General features: G+C 50.9%; 2 protein-coding genes and 1 non-coding gene across 4 annotated transcripts in view; 2 read left to right on the top strand and 1 right to left on the bottom strand.

Moving 5' to 3' along the window:
• Positions 1-2,242: 2,242 nt before the first annotated feature.
• On the top strand, positions 2,243-6,085 carry CTRL (chymotrypsin like). Its single transcript, XM_038740380.1, has 7 exons — positions 2,243-2,294; positions 2,750-2,853; positions 3,265-3,347; positions 4,017-4,098; positions 4,865-5,045; positions 5,420-5,553; positions 5,924-6,085. Exons 1-7 carry the CDS (start codon positions 2,243-2,245, stop codon positions 6,083-6,085), a joined length of 798 nt encoding a protein of 265 aa, XP_038596308.1.
• Positions 6,086-13,894: 7,809 nt separating this feature from the next.
• The window catches only part of PSKH1 (protein serine kinase H1), a 59,719-nt gene continuing 50,855 nt past the window's right edge, over positions 13,895-22,758 (bottom strand). For both annotated transcript variants that reach the window (XM_038772868.1, XM_038772869.1), the window contains one exon: positions 13,895-14,698. In XM_038772868.1, the coding sequence (XP_038628796.1) occupies positions 14,381-14,698 (318 nt within the window). In that variant the 3' untranslated portion in view covers positions 13,895-14,380. The remainder of the gene's footprint in view (positions 14,699-22,758) is intronic.
• LOC119920686 lies at positions 20,085-20,222 on the top strand. The gene has a single exon (XR_005448415.1). It is a non-coding gene; the product is annotated as a small nucleolar RNA SNORA7 (small nucleolar RNA).

The following is a 22,758-nucleotide window of genomic DNA, read 5'->3' as shown; positions in this document are numbered from 1 at the left end:
CTCACTTCTTTAGGCCTCAGTTTCCTCATCTGTAAAATGGGGAATGAATACCTGTTCACCCTTCCACTTAGACTATGAGCCCAATATGAGACAGAGATTGTGTCCAAACCAATTAGCCTGTATATATCCCAGTGTTTAGTGTAGTGTTTGTCACCTTGTAAGCACTTAGAGTTTATTATTAGACAACAGCCTAGGCAGCAAACTCCTCCTTCTTCTACTCATGCAGCACTAGAAATTAGCTCTTACCTGAACACCCACATGTACTAGACAGACAGCAGTGGATGTGGCCCCTGCCCTCTCCAAACCCCCAAATTTAAAGAAATAAAATGGATGGACACCACGGTCCTATGGGGAAAATGAGAGTTTTCTGCTTCATTCCACCTGGTTCCAGGCCACAGGAGACTTGAGTGAAGGTTTTTCTCTTTCCTGCAGGGAACGGTAGGCCCAACTGGTAGGGGAAGGGGGAATTCAAAGTCCCTCTGCTCCCTGTTTTGTGAATTTTTCCCCCTCACTCCTCATCCTGGGTCTGACATAAAAGAGATGCACCTCTCCCTCTCCCCCATAACCCACTCAGGGCCTGCCAAACACACACACACACACACACACACACACACACACACACACACACACACACACACACACACTCTCTCTCTCTCTCTCTCTCTCTCTCTCTCTCTCTCTCTCTCTCTCTCTCTCTCTCTCTCTCTCTCTCTCTCTCTCTCTCTCTCTCTCTCTCTCTCTCTCTCTCTCTCTCTCTCTCTCTCTCTCTCTCTCTCTCTCTCTCTCTCTCTCTCTCTCTCTCTCTCTCTCTCTCTCTCTCTCTCTCTCTCTCTCTCTCTCTCTCTCTCTCTCTCTCTCTCTCTCTCTCTCTCTCTCTCTCTCTCTCTCTCTCTCTCCCAACCCAGCTATTTCTCCCCTTGGGTTAAGCCAGGGGTGAGTTTGAGGAGCTGCTCAGCTTGTGTCCCGACAAGGACATCGCTCTCGCTTGAGGCCAGCCATGCAGGAACAGTAAAACCTTGCTCTAGGTTTGCACATTGGGGAAGAGGGAGAGAAGAGACAGGGAGCCTGCAGACTCTACTTCAAGGACTCTGAATGAAAGGACAAACTGGGTTCTGTCCTCAGTGCAGCATGACCTAGTAGAAAGAGCACAGGCCTAGGTGTCAGAGGGCCTGGCTTCTAATCCTGGGCTCTGCCACTTGTCTGCTGTGTGATTTGGGGGAAGTCGCTTAACTTCTCTGGGCCTCAGTTACCTCATCGGTAAAATGGAGATTGAGTGAGGGGGAAAAAAAAAGGCTGGGGCCAATCAGGACCCTCCCTGATCGCAGCGCGGTCTAGTAGAAAGAGCACAGGCCTGAGAGTCAGAGGACCTGGGTTTTAATCCCAGCTCTGCCACTTTTCTGCTGTGTGACCTTGGGTAAGTCACTTCATTCATTCAAACGGATTTATTGAGCACTTACTGTGTGCAGAGCACTGTACTAAGCGCTTGGGAAGTACAAAGTAGCAACATATAGAGACGGTCCCTACCCAACAACGGGCTCACAGTCTAGAAGTCACTTCACTTCTCCAGGCCTCAGTTCCCTCATCTGCAGAATGTGGATTCAGTACCTGTCCTCCTTCCTAAGACTGTGAGCCCCATGCGGGACCTGGTTATCTTGTATCTACCCCAGGGCTTAGTACAATACATGACTCATAGTAAGCGCTTAAAAATACCTCAATTATTTATTATTATTTAAGGTCTCGTTCAAGGTCGTGGGTTTTAATCCCGGTTCCACCACTTGTCTGCTGTGTGATCTTGGGCAAATCATTTAACTTCTCTGTGCCTCAGTTCCCTCATCTGTGTAATGGGGATTAAAACTGTGAGCCCTATGTGGGACAGGGACCGGGTCCAACTCAATTGTCTTGTATCTACCCCAGTACTTAGAACAGTGCCTGGCACATAATAAGCACTTAAATACCATAATAATTATTATTATTGTTATTATTATTATTATTAGACAGGCCCTTTCCCTGTGGCACCTGGAATTAGAACTACTCCCAGGTAGGTGCTCATCACCGCTTCCCAAGAGGCTGGACACACATGCTTTAGTAGGTGAACTTGGCTTAGAGAGCGTGAGAGGGTGCAGTGGTGGTACAGCTGGTCACTGAGTTGGGCACCGTAAAAACAGCTCAAGGTCATCAAGATCTCGAGCTGTATAAAGTAGGATCGCACCCAACTCAAACCACCTTTTCTGGACAAGCAGAGATGGCGTTTCTGTGGGTGGCCATCTGCCTGGCTCTCCTTGGCAGCTCTTATGGTAAGCCTGGCCTCTTCTAGGGGCTCTCTGTCATCTGTACAGAACCCTGGAGAGACCCATCTGCCCCTGAACAGCCCAGGCAGGGCTACTTTGGGACACTTAACTGGGCTGCCTGCTCAGCAGAGGAGCTTTTACCTTGGAGCTCACTACCAAGTTGATGCAGTCCACGGAAGCCTCTTTAGAAAGAGATTTGTGGGAGAACAGCAGAGGATGAAGAGGAGGAAACTGGCGAGGGTGCGGGGGAGGAGAGAATGGGTAGACATGGGGAACACAGGGCAATGGGGAGGGGTGGGGGGGAGCGCTTCCATCACCTCAGCCTTAGCAATTGGAAGCACCTGCTGGAGGCGTGGGGGGGGGGTGGGGGGGTGCATTGGGTCAGGTTAACAATGCCGAGAGATGTCCCCCCTACGTATCCCCCTGCCCTCCTCACCAGGCCTGCTCTGGGTCTGCTCTAGGCTGCGGGATCCCGATCATTAGTCCCGCTGTCGACTCCTCCCAGCGGATTGTGAACGGAGAGAACTCATTGCCTGGCTCCTGGCCCTGGCAAGTGTCCTTGAAGGTAAAGACCTTTGTCTGCGGGGATACGTCAGAGAGGGGCTGGAGCTGCAGGGAAGGGTGGAAGGAGATCCCGGGGTCAGGGAGAACAGGTATTGAATCCCCACTTTACAGATGTGGAAACGGAAGCCCAGAGAAGTTAAATGGTTTGCCCAAGGTCACACGGCAGGCCAGTGGTAGAGCTGGGATTAAGACCCAGGTCCCCTGACTCCAGGCCCGGGCTCTTTCCTCAAGACGCCGCTGCTTCCCAGTTGCTAAACGGGAGGGAACCCTCATTTCTCCCGGCCAATTTATGATTTGGCCTACTTGCCAAATTAAACTAACCCTCCCCTGTCCCAGACGCAGGGGCTAGTTCTCCCGTCCAAACCTGCTCAATGGCCTGTTTCCCACTTCCCTTCTCCTTTCCCACCCTCAGGACAGAAGCAGCGGAGGGCACTTCTGTGGCGGTTCCCTCATCAACCAGTACTGGGCGGTCACGGCTGCCCACTGCAACGTGAGGTGAGGATGCTTTTCTGCTGGGTGCTTTGGCAAGATCCTCCAATGGAGCTGGACACCACTCATAAAAGGCCAGCTGGCCAACCCATCCCCAAATCTAGCACAACTCCCAGGGATGGATGGACAGATGATTTGCTCTTTTCTATAATATCTAGGCATTTTCCTCTGGTGTTTAGGCAGCCCCTGGCTCAACCACAGTAGAAGCTGCAAGCTGGGCCCAAGGGGGCAATGACTGGACTTGGGAAGGTTGCATCTCTGGAGAAACGGAACAAAGGCTTAGCTAAGACTGCCCTCCGACTCCAGCCTGCTGAAGCGCTCACTCCATTACTTCTCACCCCAGGGTCCCGGGGCAGGCCCTGACACCGGGACGAAGCCAAGAGAAACCCCTGTTTTCCTTGCTCTGAGTGGCCCAGAATTCTGAAATCAATTTTCTTCCCCCATCTCCACCTCTTGCTTTCAGGATCTCTCAGATGAGGGACAATTCGCAGTGACCAACTCTCCCTCCTGACCTACGTAATACCCACATGGGTCACTTCTCAGCTCTCTGCTGACATATGGGCCTCCCACTCCCTTGGCTGCTGCTTTCCTTCCCTGTCATGCAGTAAGGGGTAGAACAGAACCCCAGACTTCTGGGGGAAAAGGGCTAATCTGCACTCCACTCTCACCCTACAGCCCAAGCCGCCACGTTGTTGTCCTTGGACAATATGACATGTCCTCCAACTCCGAGCCCATTCAGGTCAAGACCATCTCCAGGGTAAGTCTCTAATCACAGAAGCAGTGTCTACTGCTTCACCAGGACACTGTGGCCCAGTAGTGACTTTGGAGGCGGGGGTGGGCAAGTTATCCCTCTAGGCCAAGAGAGATGCTTGCAGCAGAGAGGCCCAGGAAACCTCCAAGGCTGCCAGATGGGCCCCAGAGCCACCTGAGTGACACTAGACACTGATCTTACACCGTAGACCCAAATGGGCGGGGGCAGTGCCTGAGCCTCAGCCCTGCCCTAAGGATAAGCATAAGAGTGGGAGTGAGCGAGACGGTGTCAGGAGGGGAGTTACCTCCAGCTGCACTGCCAGCTGCTGTAGGAGCTTGGGGGGGCTCAGGCTGGGATCCGGCTGAAGATACAGGCCCAGAAGTCATTTCCCTGGGAGGAGGTGGTTTGGATCAGTGGGACTAATTTGGCTCTGTTTATTTCCTTGGATTTCTAAAGAAGCAAGAACCTTCTTGTCTGCAACTCCTCCCATCTAGACCTCTGGGCCTTCCTCGCTGTCCCTTTGCCTTGAGCAAACGCCCTCTAAAACCAACCTCCTTGCTACCTTAATCTCTCTGCTTAAACCCACCTGCTACATCAATACTCCAGAGACACCCCTACAAGAGAAGATGCTGTCCCCAGCAAAGTTATATTTTTCTGCCTTACAAACCCTGGGTGTCCTGCTCTGGGTCCCACCTCTGGACCTTTAATAATCGGGAACAAGTAGCAAGGACTATGTCCTCACGTCCTCACCACCCCTGTCTACATCCTGCAGGCCATCACTCACCCAGGCTGGAACCCCAACACGTTCAACAATGACATCACCCTACTGAAACTCTCCTCCCCCGCCCAGCTGACCACCTACGTCTCCCCTGTCTGCCTGGCCTCCCCGACTGAGGCCCTCCCCCAGGGGATCACCTGTGTCACCACGGGTTGGGGTCGCATCAGTGGCATAGGTATAGTAGGGCTATGTGGTGGGGGAATCCAAGCAGTTCGCAGATTCTGAGTAATCTGGCCTCTGACACACACACCCCCAACTGGGTGCTTGGCCCACAAGATGCCAAGATTGAGACACGGGGACCCCAGAGTCCTCTGCTTAACAGTGGCTTCCATTAACCTCTATTGGCTGCCACCAGAGTGGCTTTTCAATCCCTGGCCATCCCCACAGGAGGCAGGATATCAGGACTGATGGCAAAGTCCCATCCCCTTCCTCAGGGCCCAATCCCCGTGTGCTAATAATGGGACCTGAATAACAATACCTGAAGGCAGTGGGGCGGATGCAGGTATCCACATTGACCCAAGAGTCTCACTTTCCTTCTTCGACTTGCAGGTAACATCGTCCCCAATCGTCTGCAGCAGGTGGCTCTGCCCCTGGTGACCGTGAACCAGTGCAAGACGTACTGGGGGAACCGCATCACTGACTCCATGATCTGTGCTGGCGGCCAAGGAGCCTCCTCCTGCCAGGTAGCGCTTTTGGCTGGCCTGCCTCTGAGCACGCCCGAGATGGGAGTCTGACCCTGGTTTCCATCCCTAGTTCCAGTCCCCAGGTCTTTGTGGGACTCAGTTCTTTTGGGTGTCCCTGAACACCCTCCTGGAGGCGAGAGCCACAGGCTGGACTGGGATGCAGTGGGGCAAACCTCTCATCTTCAACAGTCACTGATTCCTTTCAGAGAAAAGAGACTGATCACAGTGCAGCCCCATCTCCCCATGCTACGCTACCCTACCCCACAACCCTATATCCCCAAACACATACCCTCACCAGTTTCTCCTTAGGTGGCTCTCTGCCTTCCCTCTACACCCAGCTCACCTGGCTTTTCTCCTCCCACTTCCTCAGGGTGACTCTGGTGGCCCCCTCGTGTGCCTGAAGGGGAACTCGTGGGTCCTCATTGGAATAGTCTCCTGGGGAACCTCCAACTGTGATGTGAGATCACCTGCCATGTACACCCGTGTCAGCTTGTTCAGTACCTGGATCAGCCAGGTTGTGGCCAGCAACTGAGAAGCCTGTCTCCGGACTGGAGGGCAGCAAGTGCTCAGTGAGCCAGGAAGGTAAAGCCAGGCGAGGGGAGCCCCCGCTCCGCCTGCACCAGACCTTACTTCACCTGGGCAGCCCTTTCTGTCCTCGCTCATCTCTGTAGTGTAATAAATTCACAATTCCCTCTGAGACACGGTTCTTACTGTTATTTCTACTCCACTCCTGCCTCCCTAGTGGGATGAAAAGGGCACAAACAGGGGAAAGACAAACGGTGCTTTAGACCGTAAGTTTGTTTATTCATTCATTCATTCAATTATATCTGTGTGCAAAGCACTGTACTAAGCGCTTGGGAAGTACACGTTGGCAACATATAGACATGGTCCCTACCCAACAGCGGGCTCACAGTCTACAGCAGTCTTGTTGTGGGCAGGGAACGTGTCTGTCAATTGTTATACTGTACTCTTTCAAGCAGTTAGTACAGTGCTCTGCCCACAGTAAGCACTCAGTAGATACCACTGACTGAGGGTTTAGAGGGTCTTCCAATTTGCCACTGTGAGGAAGATCCCGTAAAGGTCACGAGCTGCTGGCCCCTGACTCCAGGGAGAGGCCCGGCCCAGAGGAGCCCCCGGGGAATGCCTGCCAGGGAATGGCTCTCCCTCTGATTGCCAAACCAAAATCACTCCCAACTCAGCCTTACCTCTGGGAATAGGAGAGTGTCCATTCTCCTGGGTTGAGGGAAGCTACTGTGGGTCCCCTGAGAGAAAGGAGTCAGACTATAAATGGAGAAACCAATCTCTCTTCTCCCTATGCCCCCCATCCCCCACCACAAAGCCACACAATACAACTGAACCTTACCAAAGCAGGGGCTGGGGGCTGCGGGCTGGGAAGCGGCTAGGCCAGCAGAAGGGACCCAGGTAAAACTGCTTGCTAGCAGGCAAGTCCCTGGGCCAGTCTCTGACCAGGGGGAAATGGTCAGAAGTCATCGACAGTCAATGGGGACCCACAGGGACCAAGTCACTAGCAGGAGGGGACAGTCCAAGATTTATTGAATATGCAGGATACATTTACAAACTGAATACACAAAATAAATAACTATACAATCCTAGTCCGAATGCTAGGCATTCCCAGGGACTACAGATCAATCGAGGAGTGATCCCTTAGTGTAAAAAGTACCTGGGACAAATCAGACTCTTCCCCTGCCCCCAACCCACCCCAGGGAGAAGTTGGAACAGACCATGTCGGGGGTGGGATTTGGCACTGGAGAAAATCCAAGGATGTGGATCAGGGATCCGTGACCTACCGTTTCAAAAGGGCACCTTGGGCAAAGGGAAGGATTCTGTGGCTCCCGGAAGGCCTAGCCACAGAACTCCCTCCACCTGGGCCAGAATCACTACAGTGCACCTTTTCCCCAGGGACCATTGTGGCTCACAAACCCTCCACTAAGGGACTCTACAAGAGTGTGGCAGTGTATGTTCATGATTGCTAGAGATGGGGAGGAGGTGGAAGGTGCTGAAACACCCAGTTGTTCCTGAACACCCGGCCCTTGGGACAGCCCACCGCCCCATCCTTTCCCCTACCTGAGGACGGCTCTGCTCCCTCGGTGCACGGCAGCATTCGGCCTTCCCAGAGCCTTGGGTGCAGAGCCAAGATCTAGTCCCTGTGAGCTCCAGCCATTCAGGATCACATATTCCCAACCCCAGGGGGGCCGGGTGACCCATTCCAAACCTTTAGGCCAACCACAACTCGCCTGCTGCCTTGTTTTTGGGGGCATGCTCTGGGAGCATCACTCCTGTCTGGGAGGCTCTTTTAGATTGGGTGGGCAAAAAAGCAGGACCCCCCCAGTAGGCCACTGAGCCAACAGGAAACCAGAGTACAACAGGGGAGGTCATAAGAGGTGAGGGCAGGCAGCTCGCAATGAAATCCCAACCTAGTGTCTCATACTACACACCACACACACACAATCTCTCTCTCACACACACACTCTATCACTTTGGCTTGACAAATGGTCACAGGGACCCATTTCTCTTCCCTCCCCTGGGGAAAGTAAGGGGCAGGAAGCCCAGGGACCCGGGCAATGTTCCATTTATCGCTGAACCAGAGAGGCCCGAGTTATGGCTTTTATAGGAAACAGCCAACTTTATCTTTGCATTCACGTCCCATACCGGTCCAGGCCGGAGGGGAGCCCAAGCCTCACTTCCCTGGGGAATTCCCCTCTCCAAGCAGAAACACAGTTAGCCAGGGAGCTCATGCTATGAATTCTGAAGTCACATCTGTCCCCAGGCCCCTTCTGAAAAGTGCTGGGAGAAGGCTGAGACAGCTTAGTCTGAGGACCAATCGACAGTGGAGGTTGGTCCCTGGGGCAGGGCCAGACAAAGGAAAACTGTGAGCCGCAGAAAACCACATCCCTAGATACTGAAGGCCAGAATGAAGAGGAAAAGGAGAAACCACCCAGTGGGGCTGCCGATCATTAGGGCTTCTCTGGCCTCACTGTTGCTTCATTCCATATCACACTTACAGCTTCCTGCTGTTGCTTTCCCTGAGCCCTGTTGGAGCCAAGGGCATAACATCTCTTCTGCCCACTTAAAAAGTCCAGCCCAACCACTCATTGGAGTCGATTCCCCAGGGCCTGGGGAATAGAGGGTGTCTGTAGGGAAAAATTTGTCAGGGGACAGCTTGGCACTGGGGCCAAGCTGCTGGACAGTGTGCAGGTCAATGCTTGGAGGACCACCCCCTCATTCTTGTCTCTTCTGGAACAAAGAGAGAGGCCTTAGAAAGGCACTTGCTTTGACCCCGCCTTCCTCCTAGGCCTAGTAAAGATTTACACAGTATTGCTAAGTTCCACTTGGAGGGGGACTTCCCTGCCTGCCCAAGAACCAATCCTGGGAAGAGCAGGGAGGTGGATGAGGGAGAGCACTCATAAAATAGCACAATAATGGCAGGGATCTCAAGAGGTCATCTGATTCACTTCCTCACCTCTAGGCCTCCAGGTCAGTTGGGTCATTCGTCTTAGCACAGCAGGGTGTACCCCAGCTTCTCCAACTCCTTACATTACTCATCCAGTCTTTAAAGAAGCCCCCTTTAACTCCCATCTTAAAAGAGCCATCTAGGTAACTAGAACCAGAGGAGCTTCCCGGGAAGCTGGAGAGATAAGGAGTGTCTCACATTTCCCCTCCCCAAGATATCTGGGCTCAGTTGGTGAATCCAGTTTGGGTCTGAGCTGGACTGGACCGGAAATGACCGCCACCTCAATTCCAGAGGGTGCTGTTATATACATGGGGCTGCTTCAAGGACTGCTGGAAATTGTATTCTCGGCAGCCCAAGGGACAACCATGCATGTGTGAAATTATCACATAGCATCCACCTGCAGGTGAATGCTGAGCCACTTGGACATTTCTGGTCCAGAAGCACCTCCGCCACAAGCCCAAAATGCCAACAATGGGGGCAGGAGGACAGTGCTTTGAGGTCGGATCTCATTCCAGTCTACTCACAGCCTATGCAGGGCTCTACCCCCAGGACAATAGTGGCCAGGGAGGGAATGCAGCAAGGAGCAATTGCCACCAGGGCCGGCTTTCACAGACATCTGGCTGTCTTGAGGGTGGAGAAGGGGGGAAAACACTGCCTCCTCCTTAACAATCAAATCAATCAATGGTATTTGTTGAGCACTCACTGTATGCAGAGCACTATATTGAGCGCTTGGGACAGCACAATATAATAGAGTTGGTAGATGCATTCCCTGTCTACAACACACTTACCTCAGACTGTAAACTTGTTGTGGCTAGGAAATGTATCTGCCAACTCTGTTGTACTGTGCTCTCACAAGTGCTTAGTACAGTGTTCTGCACAAAGTAAGTGCTCAATAAATACCACTGATTGCCTCCTCCCTAGGTGGCAGACACCATCCAACCAGATGCATGCAATGCTGTGCACGTTACATCAGGCACGCGGAGCAATGTAGTGATGTCAGAAGGAAGTCCACCTGAAGCCACTCAGGTAGCTCTGAGTCCCCCATCCTCCCCTCTTGCCTGAACCACTGCATTCCCCTCCCAGGTCCAGCCTCGTAAACACCAGCACTGCTTTTGGCCGTGGGACTTGGAGGTAGGAGCCAGAGAGAAGTGGGGGTTGCGCGGGTGGGTAGGGTGTAGCCTCACTAATACCCAGTCCTACATGGCCGTACTGTTGCCCGTGGCTCTCTCCCCCAGCTGAGACTCTCTGCCTAGTGCTGTCCCTAAGTGCTCAATGTAAACGAGAGACTGTGAGCCCACTATTGGGTAGGGACTGTCTCTATATGTTGCCAAATTGTACTTCCCAAACGCTTAGTACACTGCTCTGCACACAGTAAGCGCTCAATAAATACGATTGATGATGATGATGATCCTCAAAATAGGAGAATCGCTCCAAATCAGATACCTCAGTTGGCCACTAGATGTCACTCTAAGCCCCCAAACGGCAGCTTAGCCCAAGGAACCCTCACTATCAATCGTATTTATTGAGCACTTACTGTGTGCACAGCACTGTACTAAGCGCTTGGGAGGTACAAGTTGGCAACATACAGAGACAGTCCCTACCCAACTCTCCAGACAGCACCTAGGGCTAAAGAGAAAACAGAAAGGTAGGCTCTGTTGTTTCACCTGGGAAGACCCCCTCATTCACCTCTCAACCAGGGAGTCAGAACACAGACCTGTGGGAAAGAGAAACATGAGTGAGGTGAGGAAGGCCTGAGAACAGCAGTGGTGAGGGTGGCTGATTACCCCAGTAGAAACATGAGGCTATCCATTAGGGGAGGCATATTAGAACCAAAGGAGTAGCAGCAGCTCAGATGGGAGCTGTCAGCCAGGGGCTGCTGTAAGAGTGATCAGAGAGGGGGACAACTCCCTCTGTGCCAGGAAGTTTAGGGTAATCGCTCAACAGATACCACTGATCGACGGATTGGGTGGGTGTGTCGTGCATCTGCTGTGAGGGCAACCACCTTTGAGACTGGGCCCCAAAGTTGGCCGCTTAAGGCTGAGCCAACCTTAGCTCAGGTATGGATATCTAAAGGATGGTACAGATTCCACATTTAGCAAGTACTAAGGGTGAAGTAATCAGGGTGCCTCAGGGAATCAATGGATTTGGTGGTCAGACATGGATGGTGTGAATTTCTCTCTCTCTCTCTCTCTCTCTCTCACACACACACACACACACACACAAACACACACACAGAGTGTGAATTTTACACTCTCTTTCATTTATGGAAAATTCCTGCAGAAAGCCATGCCAGGGGAAAGAATCTGGAGTGCTCAGACTCCCAGTCCCATGGCCTCCTGGCTTCCCCCCCACCCCCAAACAGGATCTGAAGAGCATGGGCCCAGATCACCTACCGGGCACAACAGGAGATGTGTTGCAGTGACTCAGTGCCACTCACACCCTTGGTGGTTCCTCCAGCCCCCTCACTCAATTCCAACCTGAGTCACCAAATCTTGCGCAGAGAGGCCTCATTCCCAGCACCACAAAGCCCTCAAGAAAGGCACATCCATTGGCAAAAGTGCACTGTCTGGTCCTTATCAGATGTCCTTGGATCTCTTTTCCGCAGCCACATGGGGAGAGAACTCAAACGTCATCTCCAGATTCTTCGCGTTTCCTTCTTCTGGAAAGTCTATGGCCTTCGGTGGCCTATGTCACACCATCCCCTGACTAGAGGACATTCTGAGGCCTTAAAAACACCTCTTGGGTCAACTGTAACCCCCCCACCATCAGGAAACAGGAATGGGGGGAAAAAAGACATAACACCAGGGCAAGGCAGATGACAGTGCAGTTGCTGAGTCTTAGGTGGGCTACAAGTGCAAGGAAGCCAAAAGCAAAACTTCACATATGGGCAGGGAGTCTCTCCCTTAGGTGACACAGCACTGTCTTCAGGCAGAGTGGAGAGAAGAAAAAGCAAGGCTGCCAACTGCAGCCAACCACCAAAGCTCACACAGAAAGGCACTAGCATCTGCCAGAGAACTGTGGGCCAGGATGGATGAGACAGGTCCAACGCAAACCTGCAGCAAAGAGCAGGAGCACAAGTCCCCAAAGTCCCCGGCACACCAAGCTCTACTCCCCGCATGGGCAGGGAAGGCTGGCGAGAGCTCTCATGGAAAGGAATCCAGTAATGGCCAAGACGAATGAGCGAGAATCAGCCCGGAGTTGCTGCAGATCCCACACTGACTTCAACATGGAAGCCGGGATTGAGCCACATACATTGGCCAAGACAGAGCTTCTGGGCTGCTCAGGAACCCTCCAGCCATTGCCAGGAAACCTAGATGCTGCCCCAACTGAATTCAGGGTAAGGAAACCCCAAACCCAATCTGGCCCACTGGGAGAGAATGTCTCTCTTCTTCCCTGACCTCCCCAGACAGGGCCAACACCCAAGGCCAAGAACCAGTTGGCCTTGCTCTAAAGATAGCAGAGCGCTCCAGCCACTCCCCACCTTCCAAAGGCAAGAATGGATGGGATGCTGAACTGGAGAGCTTCCCACTTTCTGGGGCAGAGTGACTCCTTGAGACAGCCCTCTTCTTCCAGGTGAGACCCAAGACCTCAGGCAGGGGGAATTCTCCCTGCTTTCCCCAGAGCTGGGAATGGGACTCTGGGTAGAGCGGCTCAAAATGGTCCCATAATCAAGTGCCCTTGGGGTAACACTCTCCCTGCTGGGCAGACTGACAGCACTTGCTGTCCCCGCTGCCCTCCTCTCAGTCATCAATGATCGAGCTGGAGAAGGGTCAAAGACCTTAAGGAGTCAGGTGGTACCAACACTTCCCAACCTCCAGAAGGACACAGAAATCTGGACTAGGGGGCTCTGGCTTGGGGGAAGGGGGGTGTCCAACTCTAGGACAGATGATTTTTTTCCCCCGGAGGTAAGAGGATGTTGTCCTGCCGTGTGCCCCCCAGGAAAATGGCTCACTGTACAGAAGGCAGAGTAGGAGCTGTGGGATTTCAAAGAGTGCTAACTACATGAGCACATTTTAAACACTTCCTCCTCCCATGGGAGTCCAGTTCTCCCTCTCCCAATGCTGCTTACAACAAAATGGAAACAGTTTACAGCACTCCAGCCAGAGGTGTTCGTTTTCAGGAGTGCTGGTGACACCTCTCCAGTTCCCAACCATCATCTTCGTGTCCTCCTCCTCTGCCAGAGGAGCCCCTGGAGATGAAGATAAGCCGGATTGGGTCCTTGGAAGCTGTTGGTCTTGCTGTTCCCCTGAGCGAGGAAGAACTGAGGAGGAGGCAGATGTCAGCAGCAGCTTCCAGCAAGGACTGTTAGTGGGGAAAGACCAACACTGAACAGTACAACCAAATCTCAGCTCAAGGCCGGCCTGGCCAGCAGACACTCCTTCCAGTATTAGCCAGAGGCTGCCAGGGGGAGGAGAAGGCTTTCCAGGGGGGATTGTTTCTTTAATTGGGGGGGGGGTGTGCTTTTTTTTCCCATTGGGTTTTCCAGTGCACCAAGAAACACTGTTTTCAGGGTCTTTCCCAACTCCTGCATGGAGTCTCAGACTACTTACTACTGCCCAAGGTCTGGGCTCCAAGACAGACATACATGTCCAACCATTCCCCATCCTGCCCTCGCTCCTTGTGACAAGGGGACTATAAAAGGCTACCAAGTTTTTCTTTAGCTCTGGAAAGGCAATAAGGTGAATCACAGAAACCTCCATTCACTCCAGCAGCACAGGAAACACCCTGCAGGAGTCCAACAAGAGCTGGGCTCTCTGGCTGCTCCAAAAGATGGAGCCCACCAAACACCCATGTGGGTCCATGAATGTGAATGCCTGTGTGCATGCATATACACACGTGCGCGCACACACACACACACACACACACACACACACACGGTCTAAGGCCTTAGATTCTGGCACTAATAAATAAACTCAGGGGAGCTGGACCCACATGGTGACTGTCCTTTTCATTTGGTGCTTAGCTGATCTTTGTGTGAGTAGAGGCACTTTGGAACTTGTGACACTGGCCCACTTTGGCCTGGCTGAGCCCGGGTAATGGAGGGCAGGAAGGTTTTACTCTTTCACCTATGCACTGGCTCCTGATGGCCACCCCATACCCCCACTTCCCCCAGAAAAGCACAGATTTCGTGAGCTGCTGGCCAACCTCATTTCCCCCGGCTGTGGGGTCAGGAGGTAACAGGAGCCCGGATGTCTCGGTGGGCACGCCGTGCGGGCAAGTTTCACTATCCCTCCTTTCACCCCCACCTCCTCCCCCCGGCCCAATTCCCAGCTCTTTATCCAGTTTGGCCAGGGATGAGGGGAGGGAGATGGGGTGCATCTGGGAAGACTTCAGACGGGCTCCCCCATGAGGCCCTCAGCCGTTGTACTGCTGCTGGTAGCGCAGATTGAGTTCACGCAGCTCCCGTTCACGCACCCGCCGGGACTTGTTGGATTTGGTGGAGCGGCTGGAACGGGTGGACTGGGCCGACTTGGTACTTTGGCAGCGGGAAGATGCCCTTTTGAGGAGATTCTGAGAGATAGAGCGGTGTAGGTTCTTCATGGACGAGGAGGCAGCCATGCTGACCACCCACGGGTGCTTTAAGGCTTGTAGAGCTGTCATCCGGTCCCCAGGATCCACAGTCAGAAGGCGGTCAATGAAATCCTTTGCCAGGTTGGACACGCTGGGCCAAGGCTAGAAAAATTACAAGGGGAAAAATCTATTGAAGCCAAAGAGCATTTGGCATGACCGACCCGTTTCCCTGAGCTCCCCTTTTCTGAAGTCTTTCCCAACCCAAAGGCCTGGCATGATCCAGGAGATGAGGCAGCCCTGATTACTAACAAGCTGTCTGGGGGAGGGCCACCAGCACCAGGAGTGCTGGCTTTGGCCTTCGGGCTACCGAGCCACATCGCTGGGGAACCTCGCCAACCCTCATCCTCTAGGCCATCCTGGGGCCTCGCTCCAGCGGGAAGGGCTCGAGATTACAGCCTCCACAAGACTGAGACTGTTGAGAGGGCTGTGGCAGTTGGAGTAAACCACCAGAAGCCCCAAACTCTGCTCCTCCAGCCACTGCACCCTTTGGCTCTTTTGTGCTTTTATTTTAATTTTTTTTGGCTTTACCTTTGTCCTTGTCTTGCTTGATGATTTTGTGTCTTTATTGTTGCATCTTTCCTTATGTATCTGTTGCCAATTCCTTCCCCTCTTCCACCCCCATTCTCAGACTGAGATCCCCTTGGGGGCCAGAGACCATGTCTAATCCTCATCTGTGTATTTTCTCCCCAGTGCTTGGGAAAAACACTGTGGCTTTGCCCACAGTACGTACTTCATAAATAAATATTGCTACTACTAGATTCCAGCACTTACAAGAGCGCTGCTGTCTCTCAGTCTGGGAATCGGTGATGAGCAGCTAAAATGGTGTTTGTGCATTTCGGAGCACGCTTTATAAAAGACAGCGTACCCTTTCAGGGCTGGCTTTATAAATAATAATAATGATAATAATAGCATTTATTAAGCACTTACTATGTGCAAAGCACTGTTCTAAGTGCTGGGGAGGTTACAAGGTAATCAAGTTGTCCCCCGGGGGGCTCACAGTCTAAATCCCCATTTTATAGATGCGGGAACTGAGGCACAGAGAAGTTAAGTGACTTGCCCAAATTCATACAGCTGACAATTGGCAGAGCGGGGATTTGAACCCATGACCTCTGACTCTAAAGCCCATGCTCTTTCCACTGAGCCACGCTGCTTCTCTGCTCCCACGTCCTCGGGCCACTTTACTACGGCCTTTCCAATTCCCTAGCAGGGCAATTCTCTCTCCGGAGGTGAGGATTTCCTTTTTGTTAATCTCAGTTCCACCATCTACCTGCTGTGTGACATTCGGCAAGTCACTTAACTTCTCTGAGCCTCAGTTCCCTTAGCTGTAAAATGGGAATTCAATAACTCGTCTCCCCCCTACTTAGACTGAGCCCCACATGGGACCTGATGACCTTGTATCTACCCCAGCACTTAGTACAGTGCTTGGCACAGAGTAAGTGCTTAATGAACACCACAATTAGTATTATCCCTCATAACTAAGGTGTAGACATCCGGGTGAGTAGGTAGGAACTGTTCAGAAAGAAGATTCTCCTCCTAAATTGAGGGAAGCAACAGGGGGAATGAGAAAGTACAAATGCAAAGGAAACTGGGTCTCTGGTCCTTATGGAGGTGAAACTTCCAAGGCAGTTGAGGGTGGATCAGTCATGCTGATGGCAGTGGGTGATGGGCAGAGGAATAGGTGGGCAGAGTCCTGTGCTGGCCATCACTCCCTCAGAAACTCTTGCTAAAGTGGCCAAAACGAGACCAGAGGGGCAGCAGCCCTGGCCAGAAATGGATTACAATATCCCTGACTACAGCAGGAGAGACACTTCACCTTCCACCACTGGCCCAGTACCCCAAGCCTAGCGGATAGAGCACGGGCCTGAGTCTCAGAAGGACCTGGGTTCTAATCCCGGCTCTGCCACTTGTCTGCTGTGTGACCTTGGGCAAGTCACTTCACTTCTCTGAGCCTCAGTTACCTCATCTGTAAAATGGGGATTAAGACTGTGAGCCTATGTGGGACAGGGACTGTGTCCAACATGACTACCTCGTACCTACCCCAGAGCTTAGTACAGTTCCTGGTACATGGTAAGTGCTCAACGAATACCACAATTACTATTATTATAAGGACACTAAAACAGTGCCCCATCTGGGAATGTTCACTGCTTACTAGGTTCATGTTGGGGGAACGGACAGGGGATTTTCATCACTAACACACCTTTACCCAATCACACACTCACAGAGCAAATCAGCTTTAGCAACTTGGTTCAATGAAAACTAAGGGGAAACTCTTTAACAGGAGCAAATTGGATTTCTTTTGCATCCAACTGCTGGGCTTCCATCAGGAGGGGAAGCTGGCAGAGGGTGGGGTGGAGGGGGTCTGTAATGAGGAAATCTCTTCTGGTCAGCAAACACAAATCAGAGTATCGATCTGTTTATGTTTCTCGAGGGCTTACCAGCTGTACTCTCCGACTCTCCAATTTTAATTCATTAAATCCCTTTGAAAGCTAACAACGTATCACTGAGGCTACAAGCCAAAAGGGGTTGGAGGGATGGGGGGTTTCTCAGCATGGGGTCCCGTGGATGGCTCCCAATCAGCCCTAATGGAGCCCAACCCCAGACGCTGCCAGACAGATGCAAGGGGTTGTCCAGAAAGATTATCGTCCCAGAAGGGGACACAACTTTGAGCCCATTGTTGGGTAGGGACCATCTCTATATGCTGCCAACTTGTACTTCCCAAGTGCTTAATACAGTGCTCTGCACACAGTAAGCGCTCAATAAATATGATTGAATGAATGAACAGGGGGAATACGACAGGAGATGAATGTACAATAAATTAGGTCTTTGTTCTTTAGGGAGAGCTGAGCAGAGAGTTCAGTATCCCTGTTCTCTCAAAGGAGTAGCCCATGACCAAGCTGGTTGGGACTGGTAAAAAGGTGCTCCGCCTTAAGGCAGGATTTTTCTGACCACTCAATCCAATACTAAATAAAATCACTTTTGGAGTATACTGTAGTAACGCTGGTCTGTTTGACATCAATCAATCAATCATATTTATTGAGTGCTTACTGTGTGCAGAGCACTGTACTAAGTGCTTGGGAAGTACAAGTTGGCAACATATAGAGACAGTCCCTACCCAACAGTGGGCTCACAGTCTAAAAGGGGGAGACAGAGAACAAAACTAAACATACTAACAAAATAAAATAAATAGAATAGATATGTACAAGTAAAATAGAGTAATAAATATGTACAAACATATATACATATATACAGGTGCTGTGGGGAAGGAAAGGAAAGGACATCATAAATCTGCCCACTGTTCAGCCAAAGTACTTGTCCTCAACCCTCACCTCTCCGCACGAAACAAGGCCTGGTGAGTCCCCGGACATAGCTATCCTGCCCTAGACCAAGTTCCTGTCTCTGGAAAGCTGACACTTCGAATGTTTTGGGAAGGAACTGGGCTCTCTGACCCACCACCATCATCATCGCCACCATTAAGTGGAGGAACCCAGACAGTAACAATCCACTCTCATTAAAACACAATTACACAAAACTGAAAGCCTGCTCACTGCGCACTCTCCCCTTTCAGACCTTAGTTTCCAAACCATAAGTCACAACCGCCCCATGGGCCTTTTACACTCTGCTGGAGTCACCATTCCAGCTGACGTGGTATTCTGCTGAGGTGTGGGGGAAGTGAAGGAGGGAAGCAAAAGGGAACGGTTCCTTCTACCAAACAGCCTCCGAGGCTACCAGAGAATCATCCAAGATTCCAGGCAGATCTGGGCCCTGCTGTCACCCCTGGCTCCAGACCCAGAATACTTTCTGAATTTTCCCTCGCAAGAACCAAGTCAAGAGTTACCATCTGGTATCCCTGAGCTCCATCAATCAATCAAATTTGAGTGCTTACTGTGCGCACAACACTATACTAAGCACTTAGGAGAGTAAAAGAGAACAGCAATGGTAGACACGTTCCCTGCCTGCAACGAGCTTCTGAGGCTTCTGCAAGGATGTCTTCTGCTTCTGGTCACTCTCATCCCTGAAAATGAAGAGGGCAGATCTCTGGAAGGGCAAAACTGCAGCTACTCCTCAAGAATTTCTGCGGAGTTTGCTAGACCACCGTGTCAGCATGGGGCCAGGCTTGTCTCACTCTCTTCACCACAGCATAGACAGGCACTACAAAAATACTTTGGGGGAGGAATGACCTAGCTCTCAAAACCTTGCATGGAGTGGGTGAGGGAAGTCCAGGGTCTCATCATGAAAGGAAAACACTAATAATAAGAGAAATTCATTCATTCACTCATTCAATCGTATCTATGCAGCACTTACTGTGTGCAGAGCACTGTACTAAGCGCTTGGGAAGTACAAGTTGGCAACATATAGAAATGGTCCCTACCCAACAACGGGCTCACAGTCTAGAGGGGGGAGACAGACAACACAACAAAACATGTGGACAGGTGTCAAGTCATCAGAATAAATAGAAGTGAAGCTAGATGCACATCATTAACAAAATAAATAGAACAGTAAATATGTACAAGTAAAATAAATAGAGTAATAAATCTGCACAAACATATATACAGGTGCTATGGGGAGGGGAAGGAGGTAGGGCGGGGGGATGGGGAGGGGGAGAGGAAAGAGGGGGCTCAGTCTGGGAAGGCCTCCTGGAGGAGGTGAGCTCTCAGTAGGGCTTTGAAGGAAGGAAGAGAGCTAGCTTGGCGGATGTGTGGAGGGAGGGCATTCCAGGCCAGGGGGAGGACGTGGGCCGGGGGTCGACGGCGGGACAGGCGAGAATGAGGCACAGTGAGAAGGTTAGCGGCAGAGGAGAAATAATAATAATAGCACTTGTTAAGAGCTTACTGTGTGCCAAATACCATACCTAAGCACTGGGGTAGAGTATAAGCAGATCAAGCAGCTTATAAGCAGCGAAGCAGCGGGGCTCAGTGGAAAGAGCCAGGGCTTTGGAGTCAGAGGTCATGGGTTCAAATCACGGCTCCACCAATTGTCAGCCGTGTGACTTTGGGCAAGTCACTTAACTTTTCTGTGCCTCAGTTACCTCATCTGTAAAATGGGGATTAAGACTGTGAGCCCCCCGTGGGACAACCTGATCACCCTGTAACCTCCCCAGTGCTTAGAACAGTGCTTTGCACATAGTAAGCGCTTAATAAATGCCATCAATATTATTATTGTTATTATTATTATTATTATTTTCAAGCTCAGTCCCTATGCCACATGGGGTTCAGTCTCAGGAGGAGGGTGAACAGATACTTTATCCCCATTTTTGATGAGAAGAAAATGAGGCACAGATAAATGACTACTTGCCCAAGGTCACACAGCAGGCAAGTGGAGGAGCCAGGATTAGAACCCAGTCCTCCTGACTCCCTGGACTGTGCTCCTTCTGCTAGGCCACGCTGCTTCTCTAAGGATGAAAATAGAAAGCCTTCCCATTTCCCTCCTTCTTCCTCCTCCTCTTCCTTCCTGGGACAGCCAACTTTCCAAAATGGGTAAGCCCTGAGAACCCCTCTCAGGATCTCACCTGGAGAGTCCCTAATACTCTACCAGTCCAGGCTATGGGAGGGAGAGTCAAAGCAGAGACATACCCATACCATTCCTTGCTGGCCAGTGGCTAGTGAGTGGAAGGCAATCTGCTACAAGTCAAAACTCAGCCGTTCTGGGCAGCAGTGGCATGGAAGAGAACTGAGGGCAGAGACTCAAGTTTACTCTGAGGAAGAAGGCAATGGTAAACCACTTCCATATTTTTTTACCAAGAAACCTCTATGGATACGCTATCAGAACAACTGCAGATGGAGGTGGGGCGTTCTGTGAGAGATGTTTCCAAGAAGTTGCTATGGGTTGGAGATGACTCAGCATAAGACAAGACAAGCCCTGAGAACCCAAGTCCAGTTGCAGCTAAATCCTAGCCTAGCCATAGTCCCAAACTCAAAATGCACTCATCAGGATGCCACTAAAATAATTCCTCTTGTCTGTGTCCCTTCCCCACTGGGCCAACTCAACATTCCTGGAAAGCAAAGAGAGGCAGCATGGCCTAGTGGAAAGAGCACAGGCCTCAGAGTCAGGGGACCTGAGTTCTAATTCCAGTTCTGCCACTTGCCTGCTGTGTGACCTTGGGATTTACCTTTTCTGAGCCTCAGTCTCCTCCTTTGTCAAATGAGGATTAAATTCCTGATTTCCCTCCTGCTCCGACTGTGAGCCCCAACTGGGACAGGGACAGGATCTGATCGTACTGTATCTACCCCAGCACTTAGTACATAGTAAGTGCTTAAATACCCCAATTATGACAAGCACACAGAGAAGGACTGTTCTGTCTGTCACCATCAGACACCTTTCACGTGCCCTCTAATTCTCCTCCTTTTAAGTCACATAATCCTTACTTTGCCAGCCATCTGTCTCCCACAAATCCTGCCCATGGCCCTTGTTCTAATGCCCTTCAAAGGGTAAAAAAAAAAAACAAAAACCTAAAAAACGACATCCAAGGGAGGGGAAGGGACCAGAAATTCAGGCCATATTCCACTTCCTGGAGGGGTGGTAACACAACAAACTCCACTCCCGACTATTCAAAATGTCTCATCTTTGCTTCCTTTAGAAGTAAGAGGAATTGAAGTTTCCCAAATGCAGATGGGTGGAACCAGCAGAAACCCATAACTGAATTCTCAAAACAGTGGAAGAGGCCACACATCATGGAGACTAAGATTTCCTCACCTCAACTTTCCTGCGCAGTGCTGAGCAGTAATGGTTGAACCACTCCAGTCCTAGAAACACTTATTTATCAACAGCTTTGCCAAATGTGACAACTTATTTCCTTAATGAAAAGGAAAAGCTAGCGGCCCATGTACCCACTTAGTGGAAAGACACTCCAAAGCTTAAGTAATGACAATAGGAGTAACCAACACAGAGTTCCTAATGGGCAGGCGGACCAGACATCAAGATGAGAACAGATTCTATTCTCTAACACCAGTGAGGTTCTGCTACACTTATACTGAGCTCACCATCATCGGCCACAGCTTTGAGCACGTACGTGCAAAGCACTGTACTACGCAGCTGGGGAACAATCCAAAAGAGAAAGAGACCCAGTCCTTGCCCTCAAGGAGCTTACAGTCCACTGGCAGCACAAAAGGGTAGGGTGGGGGTTGTGACAAAAAGCGGGTAACTTCGGACCCAGGCTACTAGGCAGAAACTACTGTCCTTAGGAATTGAGAAAGTATTCTAATGGCTTCCTTGAGAGAGCAGGCAATAATTTAGCAATGCTGGTCATTGGCCATTTGATTTAACTTTGTAGGAAAACAAACGGTAACTTCATGTGGGCAGGGAACATATCTATCAAATCTGCTATACTGTACTTTCCCAAGTGCTTAGTATTCATTCATTCAATCGTATTTATTGAGCGCTTACTGTGTGCAGAGCACTGTACTAAGTGCTTGGGAAGTACAAATCAGCAACATATAGTACAGTGCCCTCCACACAGTAAGTGCTCAATAAATAGAAGCAGCAGCATGGCTTAGTGGAAAGAGCGTGGGCTTGGGAGTCAGAGGTCGTGATTTCTAATCCTGGCTGCACCACTTGTCAGCTGTGTGACTTTGGGCAAGTCGCTTAACTTCTCTGTGCCTCAGTTACCTCATCTGTAAAATGGGGATTAAGGCTGAGCGCCCCATGTGGGACAACTTGATTACCTTGTATCTACCCCAAATGCTTAGAACAGTGCTTGGCACACAGTTAGCACTTAACAAATACCGTCATTACTATTATTAATAATAAATATGATTAATTAATAAAATTGTACTATGATGACCCAATCAATGCAGAGCACTGTACTAAGGGCTTGGGAGAGTACAACACAACAGAGTTGGCAGACACGATCCCTGCCCACAGGGAGTTTACAGACTAGAGGGGGAGACAGACATTAAAATCAGTCACAGATAGGGGAAATGGGAGAGTATAGGGATACGTATCTAAGTGCCGTGGGGCTGAGAGTGGGGTGAATATCAAGTGCTTAAAGGGTACAAAGCCAAGTGCATAGGCAAAATTTCATTCTGCTTTCAGCAGTGTAGCCTAGTGGAAAGAGCAGAGGCCTGGGAATCAGAACAGCCAAGTTCTAATCCCAGCTCTGCCAAACACCTGTTGTGTGACTCTGAACAAGTCACTTGCCTTCTGTGAAATTCAATACCTGTTCTCCC

This window comes from Tachyglossus aculeatus, chromosome X1 (genome assembly GCF_015852505.1).
Source record: "Tachyglossus aculeatus isolate mTacAcu1 chromosome X1, mTacAcu1.pri, whole genome shotgun sequence".
Classification (NCBI taxonomy): domain Eukaryota; kingdom Metazoa; phylum Chordata; class Mammalia; order Monotremata; family Tachyglossidae; genus Tachyglossus; species Tachyglossus aculeatus.
The sequence above is the reverse complement of the archived record's forward strand: the minus strand, read 5'-3'. Positions and strand labels throughout refer to the sequence as shown.